The sequence below is a fragment of the Lonchura striata genome, chromosome 12, assembly GCF_050655825.1.
Source record: "Lonchura striata isolate lonStrDom1 chromosome 12, ASM5065582v1, whole genome shotgun sequence".
Taxonomy (NCBI): Eukaryota; Metazoa; Chordata; class Aves; order Passeriformes; family Estrildidae; genus Lonchura; species Lonchura striata.
The window spans coordinates 17,898,337-17,924,528 of record NC_140714.1 but is presented as its reverse complement, the minus strand read 5'-3'; the positions used below and the strand labels follow the sequence as shown (position 1 = coordinate 17,924,528).

At 46.3% G+C, this 26,192-nt stretch overlaps 2 protein-coding genes across 2 annotated transcripts; both read left to right on the top strand.

The window, feature by feature from the left end:
- The first annotated feature begins 2,626 nt into the window (after positions 1-2,626).
- On the top strand, positions 2,627-4,499 carry LOC144247014 (E3 ubiquitin-protein ligase PHF7-like). The gene is made up of 7 exons (XM_085590756.1): positions 2,627-2,845; positions 2,931-3,032; positions 3,315-3,439; positions 3,516-3,678; positions 3,765-3,871; positions 4,086-4,199; positions 4,334-4,499. The coding sequence occupies exons 1-7, from the start codon at positions 2,759-2,761 to the stop codon at positions 4,497-4,499; spliced, it is 864 nt and encodes a 287-aa protein (XP_085446882.1). The 5' UTR covers positions 2,627-2,758.
- Positions 4,500-4,749: 250 nt separating this feature from the next.
- Positions 4,750-8,298, top strand: LOC146766282 (uncharacterized). Its single transcript, XM_085590757.1, has 2 exons — positions 4,750-5,213; positions 5,352-8,298. The coding sequence occupies exons 1-2, from the start codon at positions 4,844-4,846 to the stop codon at positions 5,663-5,665; spliced, it is 684 nt and encodes a 227-aa protein (XP_085446883.1). The 5' UTR covers positions 4,750-4,843; the 3' UTR covers positions 5,666-8,298.
- The last annotated feature ends 17,894 nt before the right edge of the window (positions 8,299-26,192 follow it).

The window sequence follows — 26,192 nt, the reverse complement described above, 5'->3', positions numbered from 1 at the left end:
CAGTAACCTCCCAACAGATAATGGTTGTCCTTATATCCTTTCAAAATCTCCGCCTCTCTATCATGGGCAGGAGGCTGGAATTCTTTTGTTCTGACCTCAGATAAAAAGTCTTGGGACATGACAGTGAGAAATACATAAGGCAATTGTTAGAGGGCTGTTTTGGGGTCTAATAACTACACTGGGCACTGTTATTTTAAGCCTCTGAGTTGTAATTAAACAAACAACATTCAAAGGAAGAACTGTCAAATGTGGAGACAAAACTGTCCTGAGGATGAGTGTGAGGGTGGTTAATGTCTGTCTCCTCCAGGCACTTCAGCTGACCATTGAAATGTGCTTTGTGTTTATACAGCGGTGTCACCATTGCTAATTTTCTTCCTTCACTGAGGATTCGGGCATGGCAATGCCCCTGTAACAAAGCAGTGCCTTCACTTTCATCCTGGTTTTCTCCAGAGAGGTCTTGAGGAAAATGTCAGTTCACCTGAAGCAGGTTTTGAATTTCTCCAGTGCAAGAGAATCCATGTGGATGCAACACTTTAGTCAGAGAAAGAGAAGCCAGATAAACTTCCCCAGGTGTTGTTCTGGGGAGTTTTGAGATGCCTGAGAGAAAGAATAAAAGCAACCTTGCAGCTGGTGTTTTCAACGGCTGTTTTCTCATCAGATGTTTAGCAAAGGGTGTCTTGTGAATTAGCCAATGGTGTGAAGGGTTGCTGTGTGGTGGTGTGACAGTTTTACAAGGATTTATAAGGTTTTGGTAATTAAGTTAGAAATTAGTTGTTAGACAGGTCTTGTTGGTATGTTCCATGTGTCCCCTATTCCTCCCTAGGAAGGTTTTTCCCCACCTCCTTGCCACAAAGTTTTCCTGCCACAGGGTTGTCAATCTCCCTCTGTACCTAAAAATACCCCTGTCAGTCCAAGTTGTACAGCCCCCTCTCCCTGTCAATCCCTGAAACCGTCCCCATTTTCTTCTAGAATGTTTGATGTCAGTCATCCCTGTTCTTGTTAGTATTGGTCCCTGGAAACCTTTCCCCTCCCTAGGTTCTCCTCATTGGCCCCTGCACTGATGTAATCCCTTCCTATTGGTTGCACTGTGTTCACCCCCCTCACGCCCACACCCTTTATAATCCCCTGTCAGACCCAAGGTAGAGAGGCATCTGTCACTGTCCCAGTTTGGGAGAATAAAAGCTCTGCAGACCTCATACAGGTGTCCGCTCCCTATTCCTTTGCTTTGGATCTTCGTAGCTTTGCTGTGCCTTCGTCACCCACGCTGAGGCAATCACTGCCACCCGGTGCTCTAAGTGACGAGCCGGGGGCAGCCACACTTGTAGTTCCCTCCAGTCACTTGAAGGGGACAAGCTAGCCGGCACAAAAGATCCCCGTGACTGGGCAAGCGAAGTACTACAGTTTTGAGATGCCTGAGACAAAGACTAAAAACAACCTTGCAGCTGGTGTTTTGAACGGCTGTTTTCTCATCAGATGTTTAGCAAAGAGTGTCTTGTGAATTAGCCAATGGTGCGAAGGGTTGCTGATTAAATGACTAATCAGGTCCACCTGTAATAGAACGGTGTATAAAATAATGGGTTTCTAATAAACTCGGATTAACCTTCTGAAGAGACCTAGAGTCCATGTGTGGCCTCAGTTCCACTCCTGACTCAATGCACAATCTCTGTGTGACTGACCCCTGCCAGGGGCAGGAGCAGAGATTTCCCTTGGCCGGGGCTGGAGCCCTGGAGTGGCAGTGCCTGAACAGCACCTTACTGCCAAAAGTACCAGCCTCGATGGCTGCCCCAGGGCGTGGCATTTGGCCCTGCACTTGCTGCAGGAGTCCCTGCCTGGGTTCCCTCCTGGCCAAACCTTCACACCCATCTCAGAACCTGGGCAGTTACCAAGGGGGCCGCCTCAAGTGGTTGCCAGGGACCTGAGGCCATGGCTGCCCCAATTTTGGCTGCACAATGCTGATGTCAGAGTGGCCATTGTGACCCGTGCAAGCAAGGTCACAAAAGGGAAGGCTGGGCTCAGGCCGCGTGTCAGTGCGACCTGACAACAGGAGGAGAAGGCAGGGCAGGGACGCTGCTGCTCAGGGACCAGCGGAGCCCCACAGCTCGGGGCTCTGGCCTGTGCTGCAGGCTCCCCTGCCTCTCCCTGCCCAGAATCAGCGGAGGAACAGCCAGAGTGGACTGCGGTGTTCCTCGAGGCGACGACGGGAGGAGAAGGCGGACAGGAGCCCGGCTCACGCAGGGCTCAGCAGGGAGTAGTGCCCTCGTGGCTCTGGGCCTGTTCTGCAAACTCCCCACACTCTTCTGTCTCCCAGACAGAGAGAGAACCAGCACCTGGAGGAGACTGTGACCTTTCTGGAAAGGGACTCACCGCTGATGGCTGCCATGTGCGACAGCAAGCAGGAGGGCCCTGGTGCCAGGGAGCCAGGTGAGGGCAAAGCCGCCCTCCCAGAGCCGGGGCCAGGGGCTCCTGTGGCAGGCGTTGTGTGGGGCCCAGAGCAGAGGCAGGGGGAGGCAGGAGCTGCTCAGCCATGCCGCGGCTGGGAGCCTCCTTCCTCCCCAAGTGGGGCCCAGCTGGGTCAGGGGGCAGCTCTTGGGACACCCGTGCCCACAATGGCCCCTGCTCTCCAAGGCCTCCAGCCCTGCCCATCAGCCAGGCAGGCAGGCAGGGACAGAGCAGCCCTTGGGGCCGATGCTGCTGCAGCCAAAGAGCCCCGCAGAGGTGCTCATGCCCACTGCCATTGGCTCTGTGCCCTGCAGTGTGCATGCTGTGTCGCCGTGCAGAGGCTGATCCGGACATCTGCGGTGACAAACTGGAGAAGGGCGGACTCTGTGCCCACGTGTTCTGCCTGGTGAGTGGCTCCGGGAGCTCCATCCACCATTGCAATGGGCAGTTCCTGCCCCTCTCTTCTCATCTGTTCCTCCCCTCTGCTGCAGTTTTTTGCCACTCTACTTTTTCGTCAAGAGAACAAACATGTTGGACTCATGGGATTTCTTCCTAGAGATATCCAAATTGCAGTGCGGCGGGCAGCACAAAAGGTGAGAGTCCGACGCAAGCAGGGAGATTTGTGCCTGGTGAGGTTTGCCAGAGCTTAGCCCAGACACTTGGAAGGAAAGGCCTGCCCTTCCGGCCGGTTGTGGGACAAAGTCTGGCTGCCAGCAGCTGCACAGAGGCTCTGGCACAGGAGCCCCCCTCCTCCACCAGACGGCTCTGTGGGCTGAGACCCAGCAGCGGCCACATCCTGCGCCCTGCCCGGAGCGCTGGGGCTGCCTGGGGAGGCCCCGAGGCTGCTGCTGATGGGGCTGCTTGGCTCTTCCCAGCGCTGCTGCGTCTGTGGCCAGAGCGGGGCAACCATCATGTGCTGCATGGAGGGCTGTGACAGATGGTTCCACCTGCCCTGTGCCAAGGAGGGCGGCTGCGTCACACAGTATATTCCAGATTACAGGTACCTCCTCCCCACTCCTGGTCACCCCTGGCGGAAGATCCAACATTTCTCACTTTGCCCATCCATTTTCCTCCAGCTCCTTCTGCCCTGAGCACTGTCCCAAGCAGAACGTGGAGGCGACTCCAGAGCCGGGCACCAATTGTCTCATCTGCATGGAGCTAGTGGAGGATAGAAAGACTTTCAGAACCCTGGTGTGCCCAGCATGCAAAAGGGCCTGGTTCCACAGGGACTGCATCCAGGTAGGAGCCCTCCCCTCAGCCCCAGGGCACAGCAGGTGCTCAGCAGCACCAGGGCCTTGCTCACCCTGCTTCTGTTTGCCCTGCAGGGACAAGCCTTGCGTGCTGGTGCTTTATATTTTCGGTGCCCCCTGTGCAGAGACCAGGAGGCATTCCCTGTTGAAATGATCATCCTAGGGATCCGAATCCCCTTCAGGTTGGTGTCCTTCTGCCTGCCTCACAGGACAGGAGCTGCAAGGACTGTGGACTGCCAGGACCTGCCCCAGCAGTCCTGTCCCTGCCCTGTCCTGTGAGTCTGGGCTTCAACTTCACGCACGCCTTGGAAAAGTACGGGACGAAGAGCAGGGACAGCCTGTACCTCTGTGAGGGGAGGGCAGCAGAAACTCATCAGCTTTTCCTTTCTCCATCAGACTGCCAACATGGGAGGATAACGATGCCTACGCGGATCTAAGAGAGAGGCACAGCAGGTGCAATGCCAGGGATTGCCTTTACCCGGGAGGCAGGGAGGAGGCAGAGGAAGAGGGGTAAGTTGGGGAGCTGCACCTGAGGCTCTGCAGTGTACCCGTGTCACTTCAAGGGCTCAAAGAGAAAAGAACTAGAAGAGCTTGGCCAGACAATTAATTTGTCCTCAGTGCCATAAACCCATTTGCTTCCCCAGGCCCTGGGAACTGCTCCTGTGCTCCTCCTGCGCTGCTGAGGGCACCCACAGGCGCTGCTCGGGCCTGAGAAACAGCATACAGAGCTGGGAGTGTGACAGCTGTGCTGGTCTTGAAACGAGTATGAGGCAAAGCACCCGGTGTCCCTGGGCTGGGGGCAGTGCCTAGGCTGGACCTGGCAGAGCCCGTCTGCTCCTGAAGGGCTGGGGTTCTGCTCTGGCCAGGCTTGCCTTGGGCCTGGGTGGTCTTTGACATTCCTGCTTGTCCTTACAGCCTCCAAGGATGAGCCAGAGCTCAGTGGCCCCAGCCCGACCAGTCAGTCAGGACTGGAGCCTGCTCACGACTCCACAGAATCTGAGGCCATCAGCCCCAGCTCCCATGGCCCGGTGCCATCGGGGCAGGATCCCCAGGCTTCATCTGACGAGACCAGCAGCCGCAGCAGCCACCAACGCACAGCACGGCAGCAGTCTCTGCCATCTCCCTCGCTGGACACCAGCAGCCCCAGCAGACCAATGTCAATGTACAGCAGCACCCCTGAGCTTGAAGACAGGGGCCATTCCAGACATGCTGGGCCCAGCCGCGGGCGCACCCGCTCCCGCCAGCAAAATCGGGCCCCAGATGGACCAGTCCGATCGAGGAGTCGCTGTGATGGCAGCAGAAGGACAACACCAAGGACTGAGAGTCCCAGGCAAAGAGAGACACCTTCACAGGCATCCCTCAGAGGCACCCGCTCCCACCAGCAAGATTGGGCCCTAAGTCCACCTGTCCGGTCCAGGAGTCGCCGTGACAGCAGCCAGAGGACAAGAGCAAGGACTGAGACGCCCAGGCAAAGGGAGACATCGCCAGGGACGTCCCGCAGACACAGCCGCTCCCACCAGCAAGGTCAGGCCCTAAGTCCATCTGTCCGGTCCAGGAGTCGCCGTGACAGCAGCCACAGGACAGCATCAAGGACTGAGACGCCCAGGCAAAGGGAGACATCGCCAGGGACGTCCCGCAGACACAGCCCCTCCCACCAGCAAGGTCAGGCCCTAAGTCCATCTGTCCGGTCCAGGAGTCGCCGTGACAGCAGCCACAGGACAGCACCAAGGACTGAGTGGCCAAGGCAAAGGGATACTCCATCAGGGACATCCCCCAGACGCAGCCGCTCCCGCCTGCAGCGCCGGGCCTCGGATCAACCTCTCCGGTCCAGGAGTCGCCAGGACAGGAGCAGGAGGAGAGCAGCAAGCGCTGAGAGGCCCAGGCGCACGGGAACACTGTCAGAGAGTTCCCATAGGAGCAACCGCTCCCACCAGAGGCGTCGGGCCTCAACTGGGACCTCCAACAGCAGCACGTAGCCTCATCTTTTCTTTCTAGTCCATCTGTTTGCTGCCAAAAGTGAAGGTGAGAACAGTCAATACAGAGACCTTGAGACTTGCAGGTCTGTGAGAAAACCGTATTAGCTCTTGACATTTCTACTGGCAGGAAAGTAGTCTTGTGCTAAATCCCTTGATTTCTGTCTTACCATGTATTAAGTGAAAAGTCACTTAAATGATGTAGCTAATGAAAAAGGACTTTTGTTCCGGCCTTTTGACTCCAAGCTGAGATGTTTCCCCACTGCTCACTCTTGTAAAGTGAACCTCTCCTTTATGGGCCTTGCATAGAGTTAGCGAGATATTCAGAGCAAGGTGGCTCCTTGGGAAGCTGTCTTTGGAAAAGATGTGCGCTGTTTTGCTATCCTTGAACAATCTCATTTCAATTTAAAAGACTTGTTTGGAGCTTCAAAGAACAAAACAGAAAAGATTGTGGAAATACCCTGGGACAAAGAGGATGTACAGGACCCTGCCCTCAGATGACCATTTGGGACCTTTGTCCGAGAACAACACATCTCAGGAGTCAAGCGCGTTCAAGTTTTCCTTCTTTGGAGACACAGAGGAGCTGGGCATCAAAGAAGGTAACAGCAGGACCCTTCTCACAGTGCCATTTCTAAGGAAGAGCTTCTGGCAGGCACTGTAGAGCATTGTGGTGTAAAGAAGGTCAGGACGCAGGAGATTTTCCACAGCAGAAGACAGTAAGTAGGCAGAAGCATTTTGATCTTCATTTCTGCTTGCCAAGGCTGTGGTACATGAATGAGAGGTAACTCATGCTTGCATCTGAGGAATTCTGAAAGGCATGCTTTGAGAAGGCATTGGGGATTTTGCTGAGTGGTGAAAAACCTTGTTGTCATGCCCTGAATCTCGCAAACAGGGAGAAAGATGGCACACCAGTCATATCAAGTTTCAGAGAACCCAACAAGATTTTAAAGGAAATGTGTGTTAATGGAGAGGGAGGAGCAAGATCCTGGAGTTGACCGCAAGATCCACGAACATTCTCTTTGCTACTGAATTCTCTTCTTGGACCTATAGAAGAAGGAAAATGAACTACACATGATGGTTGGTATGTTCCAACCGTAGATAAAATGAGGCCTTATAAAAGAGGATGAAACAACATTAAATCAAGTCACAGTCCTGTAGGAGAGAAAATAAACCGTGTGAAGTTATCCAAAATATTAAAAAAAAAACAAAGCAACAACACAAAGCAACAAGCCCCACACAATTGTGCTGAATTCAGAAGGTATCCGGTGTCTTCTGATTGCAACGATAAAATGTTTAAGAATACAGCAGAGATCCCGAGAACAGAGTGGAAAATCCTGGAGCAGAGATGTAGCTCAGAAAATCTGGCAGAAGCAGATTCTGTCCTTCCTACATCTGTCTTCTCCACTGTAAGTATTTGTCTTGAAAGGAGGAATTCTTCCTGACAAGTGGAGGAATAATCTGGATGTGGCTTTGTTTCTTTTTCGGTGCTGTTATAGCAGAGTCTTGCAGACTCAGAACAATAAAGCCGGTAAAAGTCGCATGGCAAGAGGATTCACGTTTCCAAGACGGCAGCTCTGAGGGTGATGATGAGCCTGAGACGTGAGACACTGAAACGGACCAAGAAATGCAAGTTCCGTTTCTATTTGCTGTCTACTTGGCTGTAGTAGTTGGATGCTGTGGGAATATTAATAGCAGCACTCAGGGAATGGGAAACTGAGATTGCACACCTCTGAGCAGTGAAAGTCATCTTGGAAAACCATTTGTGCTGCCCAGAGTCAAAACTCCCAGCAGCCCATGTGATGTGAAGTTGAATATGAAAAGAGAGACATTGAGCACAAGAAATTAACGGGCTCATTTTGGTTTGACCAACTCCAAACTGAGTTTGGTCAGAAACCAAAGACACAGTCAGTTTGCTGTTAAGAAGTTTATTTTTTTTTCTAGAAGGCTCTATTTGGTTACTAGGGAATAAAGCTTTTCAATGTATACCATTTCTCTGAAGCACTGCAGTTTTAACTTGTGTTCATGGAATTTGATAGTACAATTTTGGATGCTAAAATCCCTTTGTACTTGTTTAGGTTTGTTTCTTTACCACGCACAGAAAGTGCTAGAGTTGTCTTCTTCTTTGAAGATGATGAATGCCTAAGAGGTACGACAGAATTTCTTCACCCCCTTTTGTATTTTTTTAAACTCTTCATGGAATTCTGTGAGGAGGAAAAAATGCTGCCTGCCTAGGAATGTTTCCTAGTCAAATTTTGGCATCCTTACTTGTGCTCAAAATTATGGCAGAATCCCGTGAGAAAGTCCTGGTAAAATAAAGGCCAAGCAGATTTCTGGCTTTCTTCTCTTTCAGGTAATTGCCTAATAGGAATCTGGACTTTCAGAGCTTACCAAAACATTAGCCCCTTGACAGTTTACCTAGACATTTTGGATCCTTTCAGGTATTTTTATCACCTTTAACTTTTTCCTGTCTTTCTGGAGTTACCATTAGGAATTCTGTGTTCTTGTCACCCACATAGGTCCCTGTGGTGCTTTGTCCTAATGAATCTGGGGGTTTCTCTTCTGAATCCTGGGGATTTTCTATTTAGAAACAAAGAAAACAACAACCAAAGGAAACATATGGAGTCCCGTCCCCAAAAATTGCAGAGGCCAGCAAAAAATTGCTTGTTATATGTTTTGTAAAATAGACTTAAGACACGCTTAAATGGTGTGCATTTCTCAAGACTGATTCGATAACGCTGCAGAAATGTATTGCTGTGTTCATACAGTTCGTGCCCAGCACTCTTCCAGCCTGTCTGATTTGCAGGGGGTGTTAAAGTGGAGAGCTCAGTCCTAAGCAGGCCCCAGTTCTGGGGGAAGATGTGTGATCCTGGTGCTGAGCTTCTAATGTAACAGTGGCTATTTCACTGCAATTTAGACTGCAGCATGCTGAGGAAAACTGCTGCTGCCTTTCATTGTCCCGCAGACACCAGGCTGCAGGAGGGAACATTTCTGTTGGGAGACAACGTCTGGTGGGGGACAAGAGAACAGGAAGGATGAGAAGAATTGACTCCTGACTTTATTGCTGAGTTGCCCATGATTGTTAGAAGCAGCAGCACAATCGAAAATGTTTAAGCCTATTAATTGGTTCTTTTTTTTGCACAGAGGGCCCAAAGTTATTTTGTAGATCAGTAGAGTTCAGTGAAGAAAAAGGGTTGGGAAGACCAATGTAGATTATTGCTTGAGGTGAGTATGTAACATCTGTTCCCTGGGAACTGTAGGTGAAAGCTGAGCAAGGGGAGGGAATGTAGGTATGAATGGGCGTGCAGAATTAATTCAGGACCTGGAGAAGAGCCTGCAACTTTGCAACTCCCCAGGAACAAAAGTGATTTACTGTACCGGTGTGTATAACATCATGTTGTGTTGTCCAGGCAGGTAAACCACTACATCTTTGCAGGTTACAGGAGCAGCTAATTAACTGTACGTAAAGGATGTATTTAAGAGAAGGAGTGAATTTAGAGACTTCGCCTAATAGTGGATTCAGAAAATTCTCTGAAGAATTCGGTAGATTTTCATTATTTCCCGGAATGCTGAAGGAAGCATAGGGATAGCAAATAGAAATGCAAGGAATCCAATAAACTCTTTACTGAATAGAAACGTGCCACGTTTGTTCCTTGAAGAAGTGGTCAAACAATGTTACTACCAAAATCCTTTCAAAGATCTAAGAAGAAAAAAAAATTGGCAAATCCTGTTCGGCAGTGTTTCAAAGCTGGGGCTGATGGTCTTGGGTGCTGGGGAGCCACGGGAAGGCTCCAGTCCTGACTGTCCAGCCAGGCCGGGGCCATTGAGCTCCGGCTCATCCCTGGCGGCTCTAAAGGCAAGCAGGAATGTCAAAGGCGCCCCAGAGCCGGGCCAGGGCACACCTGGGCACTGGCCCCGGCTCTCCAGGAGCAGACGGGCTCTGCCAAGCCCAACCTGGGCACTGCCCCCAGCCCAGGGACACGCGGGTGCTTTGCCCAGAGCCGTGCCCATAGCAGCAGAGCTGTCACACCCCAGCTGGCTGTGGTGGGTGTGGGGCTCCAGCAGTGTCCGTGGGTGGGCTGGGCAGAGAATCAGCAGCAGCACAGGAGCTGGTGGCAGCGCTTGGGGAAGCACAGGGGTCAGCCTCTGCACGGCGACAGAGCATGCACACTGCAGGGCACAGAGCCAATGGCAGCGGGCATGAGCACCTCTGCGGGGCTCTTTGGCTGCAGCAGCATCGGCCCCAAGGGCTGCTCTGTCCCTGCCTGCCTGCCTGGCTGATGGGCAGGGCTGGAGGCCTTGGAGAGCAGGGGCCATTGCGGGCACGGGTGTCCCAAGAGCTGCCCCCTGGCCCAGCTGGGCCCCACTTGGGGAGGAAGGAGGCTCCCAGCCGCGGCATGGCTGAGCAGCTCCTGCCTCCCCCTGCCTCTGCTCTGGGCCCCACACAACGCCTGCCACAGGAGCCCCTGGGCCCGGCTCTGGGAGGGCGGCTTTGCCCTCACCTGGCTCCCTGGCACCAGGGCCCTCCTGCTTGCTGTCGCACATGGCAGCCGTCAGCGGTGGGTCCCTGTCCAGAAAGGTCACAGTCTCCTCCAGGTGCTGGTTCTCTCTCTGTCTGGGAGACAGAAGAGTGTGGGGAGTTTGCAGAACAGGCCCAGAGCCACAAGGGCACTACTCCCTGCTGAGCCCTGCTCCTGTCCACCTTCTCCTCCGGTCAGTAGCAGAGGTCTTCATCATACATTCATTGGATGTGATCCGAACCAAAGAGTAAGTTCAATTTCCGGAAGAGTAATATCAGGTACTTCACTTCTCTAAGTTTAATTTATAGCAGAAATTAAATATATATCGTTATTTCATGGTTACTTTTACACTATACATAGAGCTTCCACTTTAATATTTGTGGAAAGCCAATAAGCCAATATTATAATATGTTTGTCTAACAGATGGCTAAAGGATCAGCATGAATTTGCAGAATTACTTCTTTTATTAAGTGCTTACTACAGAACAGTGATAGAATGGAAGATTTCTTTTACTGACTTATGGCTAAGTACTCAGCTTCCTTTATGTGGAGAATTTGAGGGATAGCTGTACCAAATCCAATCCCATTATTAAATTCATGGCACTAGACAAAGGAATACCTGACTGCTTTTTAAGAGTTGAACATACTTGCAAAATAATGATGGCAAACCCTTCTAATGTCAAAACACTGAGTAGGTCACTGTCATGTTTCCTCTGATATAGTTGAGATTAATGTGCAGATTAAGATTCAGTATGTTTTCTTTAGTCTTCCCTTTTATGCCCTTTATCTTTTGGCACACCATTTTCCTTTCAACTCTATGGCTTCCCTCTGGTGTTTTAAATCAGGTGTAATATTTTGCTATTTCGTGGTGCCACTCCCTCGATCTACTGAAGAGGGCCGAGCAATGCCGGTCTGTCGGCAGGTCCCAGGCGTCGCTCCTGCCGGCGGCCCCGGGGCAGGAGCGGCCCCGGCAGTGCCATGGCAGGGCTTCCCTCAGGTGTCGGCACTGCCAGCCCGGCTCTGCCGGGGCGCTCCGGCAGTGCCATGGCAGGGCTTCCCTCAGGTGTCGGCACTGCCAGCCCGGCTCTGCCGGGGCGCTCCGGCAGTGCCACGGCGCACGGCAGCTCTGGCACTGCAGCCTCGGCCAGCAGCAAGATCTGCGGGCCGGGACCCCGCAGGTCCCATTCCTGATGAAGAAAGGATGTCTTGTAACGCTTGAGCTTTGCACACTTTCAAACCCGATCAACAAGAAGAGACATTTAACGTGTGCCGCACATGGCAGCCTGCAAGCTCGGAGTGATGGTCAGGTGTTAGAAAAGCAAAGTACTTGTTGCTAGAATGGTCTTTGAAGACTCAGGCCTGGGCACCTTTCACTGATCTCAGACCCAGAGGGAAGCTGACAAAGCTTGGGAAGAAGGACGCCCACTGATTGAGGACGCAAAGGATGCACAATTTAGGGGCCATAAGGACATCTTTTAGAACTGCCAAGATAAGGAAAACACTCCTAAAGTCAACTCAGCAAACATGCTGAAATCAGCTCCAGCTGGGTAAAAAAATGTGCTGTTTGCAGGCAACAGGACTTTGGCACCCAAATTACCCTGGGCCTGGCCGTGGGATGGTTCCGGTCGCCAGAACACACAAAAAGATGGCTCAGCGCAAGTGCTGGGCATTGTGCTTCAAGAACCCAGATGAAAAATCTGGTGAGGCTGTGCTGGATTCTTGTCTGGTATCTACCCCTTCTCTCTTCTTCTTCTCAACATATATTGTAAGCCTGACTAAAAAACCCTAGTTCGAGCCATGCTCACTGCCTTATTCTCAAAACTTGCAGCTGACTTAGAGGTTTAGTACCTTACAGAGCGGGTTTGAGGCCCTGGAGCTGGAGGGACAGACAAGTGATGAAGTGGGCAAAAGTCCTTCTGGAGCAGAGGGGGCACCTAGGGTAAGACAGCCAACACCATGTGTCGTGGCCACCTCTGTTCCGAAGGAAGGCAGGGTCCTTGCAGGCCCTTCCAAAAGCATCTCAAGGGAAGCTTTCCATCTCGCCTGCCCTGTTTTCTTGACTTTATCTGAATCTTTCTCTCAAAGAAAGACAGTGTGAAATGCAAAGTTGTGTTTTGTGTCAGGTAAATAAATGTAACCTGTGTAATTGTAATTGAGAAATGTGTGGAACACAGCCATGGGACAGTTATAAAGATGAGTTCTAATAAACGACTGAGAAAAGCATGGAAAAAGACTTGTGAACCAATCTTTTGCTTGCAAATAACAATGATAAGTCTGTGGGATTCCTTAGAATCAGAGGGTTTTGGGCACGTTGCAAAAGGCAGGCCTCAGAGACACCAGGATGCTGATTAGAGCTACGCAGTAGCTATAAGATTTGTCAGCAGAAAAATTATACAAGAAGTAGAAAGATAGGACAAAGAGAATAATAGTCTGTGTATTAACGCTTGGATAGAATAACTTCCTAAGTTGCAGAAAAGTATATCTGTTGAGATGTTAGGAAGGTCTAAGCTTAATAACGGAGCTCTGTGCTTTGTATCTTGAGGTTTACAAGCAAGTATTGTATTCAAAATAAGCAAGCATTGTTTTAACTAAAGGTACGTGTGCTTGTAGTGATTGGATAGAACTACTGTCAATATGCTTTTGCTTTGTGTGACTGGTCAAAGAGTTTATAAATTAAGTTGTAACATTAAGTTCTTGGTCTGTTGCCTGGATGTGAGCTGCTGGCATCTTCCCATTGTCAAAACCATGTAATGAGACTGATGCTAAAAAATAAACAGCTCGAGACACATACCACAGCAGTCCCATCCTATTTCTGACTCGTATATAGCCCCCGGCCGGCGATAAATGCTGCTCCTCTGTGAGGACAGTGGTTAGACTAGTGGAATAAAAAAGAAGAAGATTGTGGACGACTCCGTCGCCAGAGGCCCAGGTTGTTAATAGGAAGAATGGTTCATCCCCTTCGTTGTCTGTAGCTGATATCCTTGTAAGTACTAAGCAGCAAATTTAGGGGCTCCTGGGCAATTTATCTAAAACAGAATGGAACGTCTTTTACTGGCTTGAGACAATTTTACAGAATAAAGGATGTTCAGATATCTCAAAACATGAACTAAAAGACTTATTAATCTGGGTAAAGGTGAATACTCAAAATATAGACTTGAATTCTGCTTTTACCTTTGCTTTTTGGCACCAGATAAACTGGAAAATTTACAATCTGGTCTCTCTTAAAAAAGAAGAAACTTTGGTCAAACTAATGACTGTCTCCAGAGCTTTAATGGAAAGTTTCAAACCGTATGATTGTGGCAAAGACTTTCTTGAGCACTAAAACAGGACACCTCGTTCTGAAACTTTAATTCTGAGTGGTGCTGGGTCTTTGTCCTCCTCTGGGGGGGTGTTGGGTTTTGTTTGGGGTTCCTTCCCTTCTCCTGGCCTGTCCAGGCAGTGTGAACAACACCCCGAACCCCGGGAAGGCGGAATCCAATCAGCTTCCAGCTTCAGTCGTGTCCTCTGTTTCTTACGGAATTCCCTGCGTCACTGATGCTGTCACCGGGCGTCCTCCCATCCCTCCATGAAATCATCCACCCCTGGGACTCCCGGGAAAGCATTCAGGATTTTTGTTGTGCTCTGAGAATCTGGAGGGTCTGCGATCATGTTCTGGGGAGGCTGGGAGTCTAATGGGTCCGGGAGATGAGAGTTTGGGGAAGCTTTGCAAAACAGTGGCTGCTGTTTCTGTGCCTCGCTTCTCTTCCAAGCAGGCTGCGGCCGTGCCTCGTTCGGAAGTGTTGCAGGCAGGGCTTGCCTAGGGGGGCTCTGGATCCGCTCTGCCTAGCCAGGGGGCTGTGGGAGTCACCTCTGCCACAGTTTCCCCTTCCCAAGAGGTTACTCCCTCAGATCGGGCTCAGGCAGACAGATTGCTTTACAGTTTGGAGAACTCTTTTCATGTTAATTCTTCCCCCATGCCCCTTCCAGGGTTTTTGCCACTTGTAACCCCTCAGCCTCCGGTTGTAGCTGGAGGGGGGCTTTGGATATGGCTCTGCCTGCGGGGGAGCGGGCAGGAGGGCGGACGGAGGTGACAGGCGGCAGCCAGGGGCTGGGCAGGGCAGGGATGGCTCTGTCCAGAGAGATGGATGGGGTGGAGGCGGGAGAGCTTAGGGAAGTTTCTGTGGAGATACAGACAGATCGTTTGGAAGCCTTGAAGGCTGTCTCATTTGCTGTTGGGGGGAAAAAAGCATGTCAAATTTGCAGTTCGGAACTGAGAGTTCTCCAGCTGCAGGCGGGGATACGGAGTGGAACTTGTAACAGTTCATTGCAAAGTGTCACAAATACAAATTAGAGATTTGCAGCTCGAGAGCAGCCCAATTTGTATGAATCTAAAAGGATCCAATTTAGTGAATTGAGACATGATGTAGCAGGCTCTGGCTTTTTTCTGGGAATGATACAACACATTCTGTGGCCGCTACCTCCAGCGGAGGGAGGGACGTTGGGAATGTGGAGCTCTCCTCCTCCACCCTTCCTGGCAGGGCTCCTGGGGAGGCTTGATGCTACCACGACACTACTGCCAAGAACTTGGAGCTTCTTGGCAGGGTTCCTGGGACAGCTGATTGTTGTAACAACACTACCTGTTCTTCTGTGTCAGACACAGGAGTGATGAGAGGGAAAAACAAAACAGGGTCTAAATCAGAGGTAAACTTTCCACTGCAACTATCTAATTGGTCTAATATTAGTCAAAATTTAGAAAAAAAATTGGACTCAAATAAACAACTCCTTGCCTTACCAGTAAGGTATGGTCGTAATGATGTAAACCCAGGATATGAAACTTTCTCACCATGATATAAAAGAACTCTGTCAGGCTTTGAAAGACAGTGGGTTCTCTTCTCCTTATTTTAACAATGTGTTGAAAAGTATATTTAATTTTTATGATTTAGGCCCTGCTGATTATTGAAACGTGGCTTCCTCGATCTTAACCAATTCACAATATCTCTTATGGGAATTACAATGAAAAAAACTTCTTAATAAGTTGGTTAAAAATATGAAAACTCTCCTTATTTGTCCTAGTTTAGGACAAATTTAAGGAAAACCCTCTGGGAGGAGCCCCCAGAAAACAAACCCACACGGCCCGTCCCCACCCACCTGGTTCAGGAAAAAATTTTCTCTGAGAGAAGGGGAAAAGAACCTGTTTATTCAATGAACAAAGCACTCCCCAGCACCAAAAAAAATTAACGAAACCAGAAGAAAACAAAACTCTTTCATGACTCTGAAGAGATGAATAAATCCAGAAAGTCTTTCCTGGGAGTGGTCGCCCAAGTCTGGACGCTGAGGATTGCTCTCCAGCACTGGGTATGGCTGCTGCAGATCACAAAATGCAGGCTTCCAGTGTTCCTTGGTGTTTCCCAGATCCCAGTCTGGAGCAGGTTGGATAGTATTCAGGAAGAGGAAAGGAAAAGAAACAGTCTAGGGAAAGAATTGGACTGCTTAGCTAAACTGATTAGGTAGCAAAGGCGAAAGCAGAAGCAAGCTGTTATGTTTTGACATTGGCACAATGCTAGTGCCCCCATGAAAATGTAATTTCTTAATTGAATGCTATGAAATAGAATTGAAAATACAGCAAAGCAGGCTTAAGGTTAATAACAGAAAAAAAAATTTATTAAGCTACTACTATAAAAGAAAGAAAGGAAAGAAAAAAAATATAAACACAGATCAAAATGAAAACTTTGCAAAGCATTCTTTTTCTTACTATTTAACTCTAACATATTACAGTGAGACACAATCTGGACTTTAATTAGGTTTCTACTTTCTAGACAATTGATATTTAGTTTCTTGAGGGAGACAGGAGTCTCTCTTGTGCTACAGATTTCTAAAGAAACACAGCTGCCAAATCCTGTGCTTTTATGTTACCCATGGCACTGCCTGGAGAAAAAAAGTTTGCCATGGTGACCCTTCTCTTTTTTATGTACAGTGCTTTCACCACCAATGCATGGATGGACAGACTGCTTTTAGGATTTTTCTTTTAAGGATGTCTTCTTAAGATGGGAGAAAACAACAGTTTAGTTTTTTATTTTTTGGGACTACACTCCCCCCCCCCCCCCCTTCCCATTTTCTCCTGGGGCTGAGGGTCTAAGAACAGAGATTTTTTTTTTTTTTTTTCTTTGAGGACAGGGGGCACTACTACAAACTTCTTAATTTTTATTTTGTTCACTCCACTTTGGGTTTTTTTTAGCTGAAGTAGGTTTCTTGACTTGGCTCTGGCATCTTTTTAAAATATAGTTTTTCTTGAAAAAGAAGATTGGTTTAGTTTGTGGTCAATATGGAAAAGACTAGATAAAAGCTACTCTTTGTCCTTCTCTTATTTAGAATTTCTTTTTTCAACATCTCAGGGTCTAAGGTGCCTTTATTTTTGTTTTTTAAACTGAGGAGGGGGGAAAAAAAATTATAAAGCTTTCATTTTTTGAGGAAGGATTAAAAGTCTGGACTCCCAGGATGGCTTGACGCCCAGACTCTGGCGGCTCCCACGCGACTGGGCACTTTGTGGCCCCCCCACTCTTCCTTTCCCGCGGTGAACTGCTGATAAAACTGCTGTTGTCTCTTTCTTTCTCCCTTTTGGGAGAGAAACTCTGGGGAGGAGAATGGAGACATCTTAGATTTTTTTCACTTTTCTCTCTGCAGGAGGTCAGCCCGGTTCCAGTCCTTCCACCCTTAGACCTACCTCAGTCAGGCCATGGGCCTTCCCCTTCCCTGCCCAGCCACGGGCTAGGCAGGGGAGAGGCTGCACTGCACGCTGACTGGAACTAAAGAGAGCCAGTTCTCCTGGGAATTTTGCTTTTAATCCCTCTGTGTTCTCAGAGGCGTGTCTACCTTCAATTGGTCAACATCTAAATTGACTTCTTTCTTCTGGAAAAATTTTTTTTCCATGTCAAACCACGACACAAGCAAGCAAGCAAGCAAGCAAGCAAAAGCAAGCCAGCCAGCACTAGCCTTTTCTAGACAGCAGACCATGGGGGGAGGTGAACCCACGGCTGATAACAAGGCAAAACAAACCTTCACTTTCAGAGTCAGTTCTGAAAGCACAGAACATAATATCAAATCATAAACAGAACACACGATTGGAGATACAAACACCATAACGTCACCCCAAGACATTATGGGAACATAGATATTGCCCAACTAGCAGGTGATCCACCTTTCCATAGACCAGAAAATCAGGCAGCGGAATTGCCTCAGCCTGTGCTCACCGATATTAAAGATGCTGCTAGAAAAGCTTTGTTTTCAGTTGAGCCAGCTGGTACCCATGTAAATGCTTATACTACTATCAGACAAGGTCAATTGGAACCTTTTGGCTCTTCCTTAGATAGATTAACGCAAGCTGTTGAAGAACAATGTCCAGATGAACAAGCTCATTCCTGTTTTATCCAAAATCTTGCTTTTGTCTCATTCTAAGAAGAATGTAGAAAAATTATTTTGACTTTACCTGATCAGCCTCCAACTGTAACACAGATGCTAACAGCTTGCAGTAAACTCACTTCTCCACAACATCTTGCTAATGTGCAAGTTAATGCTTTTGGAAAGCAAATTACAGAATCTCAAGAAAAGTTAGGAAAAACATTGGGAGATAATTTGGCTAAAGCTTTTGGAGAAAATTTGGGACAACAAATGGAAAAGCTCGAAAAGGTCCTGGAAAAGCAAACAAAAAAATTTTTGAAAAATCTGTTGGTACTGTACAGTTGGACTCTGATAAAAAGACTTGTTGTTTTGCTTGTGGGACTTGCTAGTGTTGTTACTGAAATCCAAAATGCTGGACTTGAAATTTCTATAACCAAAATTCAAGAAATTTCACCCTGGAAGTATCTGGGATGGAAGATGACTGAAAAAACAATTACGCCTCAAAGGATACCGCTCCAGATCAGTGTCAACAATCTACAAGATTTACAACAACTTCGAGGAGAAATCAATTGGGTTAAACCTGTTTTGGGAATTACCAATGATGAACTGGGTCCGCTTTTTGATTTGCTGAGAGGAAGTTGTGACATCAACTCTCCTTGAACTCTTAACTCGTGCAGAAGCTCGTGCAGCTCTTGACAAGGTCATGGAAGCTCTCCAAAGATGACAAGCTCATTGCTGTGTTCCAGAAAAGCCTTTCCTTTTTGCCATTTTGGGAGAAAAAATGCAACTTTGTCGTCTCATTTTCCAATGGGATCCTTCTTAGAGAGATCCTTTGTTGATAATAGAATGGATTTTTTCTGCCCTACAGGTGTCCTAAGACTATTTTTACAGTTTTAGAGATGATAGCACAAATTGTAATTAAGGCCAGAACAAGATTGTTAACTTTAGCAGGTCAAGAATTTGCAGTTATCTATTTACTACTGAAAAGAGATTATCTTGATTGGGCAATGCAAAATTCTGATGATTTACAATATGCATTATTAAATTTCCCAGGTATTTGTTCTGTTCATTACCCAGCTCACAAATTATTACAACCAAAATTGAGTTTTAGAGAAAAACCTATATTAAGTGAAGAACCATTAGATGCAATAACTCTCTTCACTGATGGATCAGGCAAAAGTCACAAATCGGTAATAACTTGGTTGAACCAAACAACTAAAGCTTGGGAATCAGATGTCCAAATAGAATTATCTCCTCAGGTTGTTGATCTTGCTGCTGTGGTTTGGGCTTTTCAGCTCTTTCCACAACCTTTTAATTTAATTACAGATTCTGCTTATGCTGCTAATGTGGTTAAAATAATAGAAGGATCAGTTTTAAAGGATGTTTGTAATGATATATCATTGGCTTTCATGTCTTTACACAACTTTGCAATATAGAACTAATCCATATTTTGTTTCTCATATTAGGGCTCATTCTTCACTTCCTGGATTTCTAGTGGCAGGAGATGCGAGAGCTGACAAATTGACAATGGTTATTTCAAACTCTCTACCAAACATTTTTCAGCAAGCGAAATTTAGTCATGCCTTTTATCACCAAAACGCTCAAGCACTTGTGCCGATGTTTCAAATTTCCAAGAGTCAGGCTAAGGCTATCATTAGTGCTTGTCCTGACTGTCAGCTTGTGCAGCCTCCTGTTTCAACAGGAGCGGTCAGCCCGCGAGGCTTGCAAAGCCTGCAGTTATGGCAAACAGATATCACTAAATATCCTTCTTTTGCTAAATTTAAAAATATTTGTGTTTCAATGGACACTTTCTCTGGTGCAGTTTTTGCTTCTCTTCACACAGGTGAAACAGGTAATCATGCCTGTCACCATTTTTTGCAAGCTTTTGCTTTGTTGGGTGTGCCCCAAGAAGTAAAAACCAACAATGGTCCCTCATATATATCTCAAAAACTTGCCACATTTTTAAAAGATTGGGGTGTTGCTACATCTTTGCTATTCCTCATTCTCCCACAGGTCCAGCGATTGTTGAGAGAGCACATCAGACATTAAAATGCATACTTGATCAACAGAGGGGGGAAATGTAGGCTACACCACAGATGAGGTTGAACAAAGCTTGATATGTTTTTAATTTCTTAAACATCTCTGAAGCAGAACCCGATCCACCAATTTTTAGGCATTTTTCAAATAACACACATGCAAAATTGAAAGAAAATCCCCTTGTTTTGATTAGAAACCCTGAAACAGGACAAATTGAAGGTCCTTTCCGATTAATCACTTGGGGCAAAGGGTATGCTTCTGTCTCTACAGGTGCAGGAATTAAGTGGGTCCCTGTGAAAAACGTCAAACCATATCACTCCCAAGAACGTGTTGACGAGTCCAAGACCGTAGAAGCAAGTACGCAGACGTGAGCCGAACAGAGAGATCGTGGGTCATGTCTGGCATTCCTTGTTCATCGGTGGAACCTACAATCTTCTGATTTTTATGCTCTTTATAGATGTGTTAATTGTTGGTTTCGTAGAGTTCTTTTTGGCAAAAACAGGGATTTTTGTTTCTTATGTTATAGATCCTCTCTATGGGATTTTCAAAGGTGAAATTTTATTTTAAGGTCAAAAGCAACATTTCTGAATTGGTATATATGGGTGGAATTTTTGCCAATAATTAGCTCATGAAAAAGGATGGAGCAAAATCGAATGATATGTTGGTATTGGTTGGGTTTAATTGCTTTTTGCTGTGCAGATTTGCCTGTGGAACAACCAAAACCTAATGTTGGGTGACCTTAGCCAAGGCAGCAGGCTCAGATACCATATGCTTGTCTAATTCAGAACCAGAAAAGCCTTTCTCAACCTGCCTAGTCGGTGTGCCAGTAAACAATTTCCCCTTGGTCAAAAAACAATTCAATAGAGGTGAAATTGACAGTGCGGGCGATCCTGTATTAAATTTGAGTATTTGGGCCAAAGAACTTCCCAAGGCAGTATCTGTACCCCAAGAATTAGTAATCCTTGGTTCTTTAACAATGGATTTTTGCATTATGTTTACAGCTAATGATTGGCGAGAAGGTGATCCTCCAAAGTACAATGTTACTCCCCATTATTCTGCATACGGGAATTCGAGTTTTTGGTGCAATTATTCAGACAACTGGGATGTGTTTTCCAAAGAGGACCAATATCCACGACAATTGCCAAAAGGATATTGGTTCATTTGTGGAGATAGGGCTTGGCAGGGCATTCCATCACGCCTTGAAAGTGGCCCTTGTAGCATTGGAATGCTCACTGTCATAGCACCTACAGCTAAAGCAGTCATTAAGAAGAAGAATAGGGGGACAAGATCTGCTAGTTACTATGATGAGGAGTGTAAGAGTGATTTCACGCCTTGAAATGCTGGGAAAAGGGTTTCAGCAGGCTTGTTTTTACCCCAACTGGCTTCAGCAGTGGCATTGAAACAACTAGGTCAGGTTGGATGTTGGCTGAGTAAACAAACTAATGCCACATCCACTGCCATCAGTGATATGCTGACGGATGTTAACAGCGTTAGACATGCCACTCTTCAAAATAGAGCAGCAATTGATTTTCTTTTACCGGCACATGGACATGGTTGTGAGGAATTTGAAGGATTGTGTTGTATGAATCTGTCAGATTATTCTCAATCCATACACAAAAGCATACAAAAGCTGAAGGATATGACAGCTCAAATTAAAGAAGATGGTGGATCATGGTTAGATAACTTGTTCCAAGAATGGAGTTTTGCACCTTGGCTAAAGAATCTTTGTAAAATACGTTTATGTGTGTTAGGCATTTTAGTTACGATACTAGTAGTAATACCTTGCATACTTCGGTGTGTACAACACATGATGGGCAAAGCTATCAAACAAGTTTTTATCATACAGGAAAGAGAGGTAGGAAATGCATTCACAGAGAGTTCTCAAACTCTTACAGAGTTAGTGGATGAAGGTATAGAGATGGACAAAGATTTAGAACTAAGACCTTGGAATCGGCAAGACAATTTTGAACAATGACTTGTAATTGCTATCAAATATGACTTATGTGCTTTGAACTGATTGGACCTTCACAGCAATAAATTTGTTATGTTGTAATATAGCTATGCTTAATGCAAACAAAAATGGTGCTTTAAGCAAGTAATAAGCAGAGATATTATAGGAAAGCTATGAATGCAAGGTAGTTATTAAAGACAAGATTATGACAGTTTCTTTCAGTTGAAAGAAGAGGGGGAACTGTGGGATTCCTTAAAATCAGAGCGTTTTGGGCACATTGCGAAAGGCAGGCCTCAGATACACCAGGATGGTGATTAGAGCTAAGCAGTAGCTATAAGATTTGTCAGCAGAAAAATTATACAAGAAGTAGAAAGAAAGGACAAAGAGAATAATAGTCTGTGTATTAACGCTTGGGTAGAATAACTTCCTAAGTTGCAGAAAAGTATATCTGATGAGATATTAGGAAGGTCTAAGCTTAATAATGGAGCTCTGTGCATTGTATCTTGAGGCTTACAAGCAAGTATTGTATTCAATATAAGCAAGCATTATTTTAACTAAAGGTACGTGTGCTTGTAGTGATTGGATAGAACTACTGTCAATATGCTTTTGCTTTGTGTGACTGGTCAAAGTGTTTATAAAGTAAGTTGTAACATTAAGTTCTTGGTCTGTTGCCTGGATGTGAGCTGCTGGCATCTTCCCATTGTCATAACCCTGTAATGAGACTGATGCTAAAAAATAAACAGCTCAAGACGCATACCACAGCAGTCCAATCCAGTTAGTGACTTGGATGTAGCCCCCCACCAGAGATAAAGAACCTTTGAAAAACTGGCTAGGACAGCACAGCATTTTAGGAACATCCTCGGGAGCCATCATGAGCCATCTCCTTGCTGAAGATAGGTGCTGTTTTTAACCAGCATTTGATTACAGCAGGTCTGTTGGCATCCATTTTGTGTAATCTAAAAATAGCTTGTTCAGCTAGGGAGTGAGGACATGCTCCCTACAGGTCCAGGGAGCCACAGGCTATGGCTTTGCTATGTTCAGAAAGCATCTCTCTGCTTAGTTTTAATCCAGCTGGACTGAGTACAACTATACCCCAGTAGAAACAGAGTTTAGAGTGGGTTCACAAACTGAGCAAGTGTCCCAGCTTCCCAAGAGGTTTCTAAATCATGAAGCAGTCAATTCTGGCCCTAGCCTGGATGCTATATTCAGTTCACTTTGCCTTTGCCTTTGTGATGTGACTGAGGAGTGAGAATACTCTTCAAACCAGAGCTACAGAATTCCCTTTTATTTCTAACCTGTTTTTACATGCTCTTATTTATTATATACTTCTCAAGTATTGTTGCAATTCCCCAAAAAAGCACATCCTGTAATTTCCATGTGTAAGTGACTCCTGTGATGAAGGACTTGTGACTTCTTGGACAATTACTGTTTGTAATTGCAGAAGAAATCTCCTATTCACCCCAAATAAATAGAGTTTTACTGCTATTTAAGCCCAACTTTCTGCTGAACATTCCACATTAATGCTGGTTTTGAAGATAATACCTAAAGCTGCTAGGGTTGTTTTATTGATGGACCTGAATTAATGCAACATCCTTATTAACTCAGTCTTTTTAATTATACATTTGGGAATTTTCTCCGTAGCTTGGCCTGCTATTTGGGATCATTCACTTTACTTCCCCTTTTTATGATGAAAGTGTATTAATGAATCCCATGGGTCCTTCAGGATTTGCTCCAGCATATCAGTTGTCAGGACATTAAAGTGGATAATTTTATTAAGTGTCTGGGGTTTGTTCCAAATTCATCACTGCTTTGCATTAGAGTAGGAGCTGAAGAGGTAGGATGTTAGCTTTTCCATTTCATAACTTAAAGCAGCAGGTATTTTTGCAGCACTTTTCCCCTAGGCTAGGGCGCACCTTTCCAATACAAAGAGTTACCCCTGGGACAGGTGAGACTTTTAGACACTCAGGTACACTTTTGTCTGTGTTGATTTTAATACATGGTTGCCACACAAAGGGAAAATTTTCCTTTTTCTTATTTAAAAATCAAGACTAATCCCCTGTAAAGATATTTTAGTCGTAAACCCAAGGCTTGTTTTCTTTGAGGAGGGACTTTAATTTCCTTTCTGCCTTCAGTTTAGTACCTTTTGAAATTGCCTCACCTTTGTTTCCCTGCTTTCCTTCTTACAGTGATGACGCACCTGAAAGGGATTTTTATTGGACAATACCCCAGCAGGGTTTGAACCATGATCTGTTGCTTTGGAAGCCAGAAGTTATAGAGGCCAAGTTTGCTAGGCTTAGCATGAAACATTTGTGGACTACAATTTTCCTCCCGCACACAGCTCAATTTGAGAGATTTTTAGGATCTCAGGCAAACTTGTTGCTGTTGTGAGCTTGAGGGGGGATGGCCATCAGGGATAGTAACTGGGGACAGCTTGCCATGCTGTGCTTCAGCCTGTTGTAAGAGGGAGCAGGGCTTACTCCGTGGGGCGGGAGCAGGCAGAGTTTGTGCAGCAACAGCTCTCCCAGCCAATTGCAGAGATGCTCGGTGCAGTGGAAGCATTTGTGGCGCTTCCCCTGCTTTTATTTTTAATATGCTCTTCTCTCCGTCCCGCATCAGGTGATGTCCTGAAGCTTTCGCTCTGGTTTGTGCAGTAGAACTTGGTTAAACCAAACTCATTCTCTTCAGTCATTTAGTTGTGACCTGTATGTGCCAGGAGAAGGTTCTGTATTTTGTTTCCTTTGTCTTTCTGAAATACCGTGCTGCAGTGTCAGCTCTGCAGCGCAGCTGAGCGAAACGTCTGAATTTCCATGCACACTATTTTCAAGAGGACTTAGGAGACACTGAAGAAATCTCATTGGCATTTACTGCAGTTTGCCAACATCCATTTTGATTAATGAGGCTGGAGTAGAGGGGGAGCGGAGAGCTGGAGAGCTGCATCTAATGGTACTGAGCTGCGGCTGCACAATCAGAAGCGGCTAATGCTGGTGTCAGTGAGGATGCTGGGCTTGGAGTGAGGATCCTGCAAGGCAGCCTGGCACCCTAAAGAATTGGGAAGAGGTTGAGGAGTGAATGCAAATCACAAAAACTGAGGACCAGAATTCTGGTCCCACCTTCCGGGTATCTAAAACAGCTGGAGGCACTGGATAATGCCATGATGGAACAAAGGGATCTCTAAATTTCCTCTCTATTACTGTATGTTTTGGAACAGACGAAAAGGCAAAAAAAAAATTGTTTAAATTCAATTCTCATTTTCTAAGGAAACTGTTAATTGTTCACCCCTCCTTCCATCTCCGGCCTAACTCTTAATTTCATTTGACAGGGTGCAGGCAGTGTCTGCTGTGATGACAGAACCCAATATCCAGTACCAGCAGCTGAGTTCCAGGTAAGACACACGCAGTGTCTCTTTCAAGAGAGGTTCTTAAATTCACAACCCTTTGTGCTGCTCAGTACCTTGAGCTGCTGTGTCTGACAAATGCCTGAATTTAGCTTCATGGTATTTCATACCCTACAGTCTTCTTTGTGTCTGTATTTCTGTAAAAATGGGTGTGCAAATGTTGTATTTACCATTCATTCCTAGGAATAGAATATTTGTATCAAGAGAATAAAACACACATCATTTTTGGAAGGCTACAATACTTGTGTTGTCATGTCTTGAATCACCAATGATTCTAGATAAAAATAATTCATATTTCATTGTGCTCAGTGGTAAGACAACTAGCGTGGTCTAATAATGTAAAGTGCTCGCAACTAGAAGTTCTCTACACATCTTTAAAAATCCACCCCCAAAAGAACAAAACAAACCCCAAGAAACTCTAACCCCTGAAGCCATAAGGGGCCTAATTTTGGTTTATTTCTGAGTGCACCCTAAGGACACTCCCCACTGCAAGCTGCTGAACACGGAGTTCTTTAGCAAGCCAGAGCACTCATACCCATGCTTAGATGTTCCAAAGTTTATGTGTGTGGGAGCTGTGCCCTTGGGTCAGATGCCAACAAACTGCACAGTACCTGAAAACCTAATTCAAGTGTCTGCAACCTTCTCCCTGCTGGAATCTCCCCAGGAAGGCATTTTTAATTTTTGCCACTCCTGATGCAGTACCTGTTCTACAGTAATTTTGACAAATATGTTCACTTCTACCTGACATCCAGGCTGCAAGATCCTCTTTTAGTTCCTCTGTGTCTAGTAGAGACTGTTCGCTTGGGTTTGCATGTGGCACTTTAAGTAATGGCAGAGAAAACATCACAGCTTTTTAAATTCCTTCTCTTAGCTTGGCTCTCATCCGTGCTGTTAATGCAGGTAAATGAAGTGCAGTCACGGTGGGGGGAAAGGACATAGGAAGCAGGGAAGCCATTGATTTCAACATCTTCTTCACAAGCTTCTCACATGAAGTTGTTTCCTCTAGGAAATTCTAGTCAAAGATGTACATGTGCAGTCTCATGTTCTTCCTAGAAAAAGCTTCAATTGGAAGGAAAAAAACCCCAACATCTACAGCCTTTCCAAGAGAGATGATCTAAGCGAAAACAAAGCTGAATTTGACGTGCTGTAGTTTCTCAGAGGCAGCTGTAAGGTTTGATTTTTTTTTTTTCACTTAAAAGCATGTTTTCTGCCTTAGAGCCACATAGATTTTTATTTTATCTCCTTCTGCTTACACTCC

Excerpts from the sequence above, each read along its gene's own strand:
- LOC144247014 (XM_085590756.1), top strand. The coding sequence starts at position 2,759 with ATGCTGTGTCGCCGTGCAGAGGCTGATCCGGACATCTGCGGTGACAAA. Across the intron at positions 2,846-2,930 it reads GTGCCCACGTGTTCTGCCTG|TTTTTTGCCACTCTACTTTT; the intron begins GTGAGTGGCTCC and ends CCTCTGCTGCAG. Across the intron at positions 3,679-3,764 it reads TCCACAGGGACTGCATCCAG|GGACAAGCCTTGCGTGCTGG; the intron begins GTAGGAGCCCTC and ends TTTGCCCTGCAG.
- LOC146766282 (XM_085590757.1), top strand. The coding sequence starts at position 4,844 with ATGTCAATGTACAGCAGCACCCCTGAGCTTGAAGACAGGGGCCATTCC. Across the intron at positions 5,214-5,351 it reads CAGCCGCTCCCACCAGCAAG|GTCAGGCCCTAAGTCCATCT; the intron begins GTCAGGCCCTAA and ends CCCACCAGCAAG.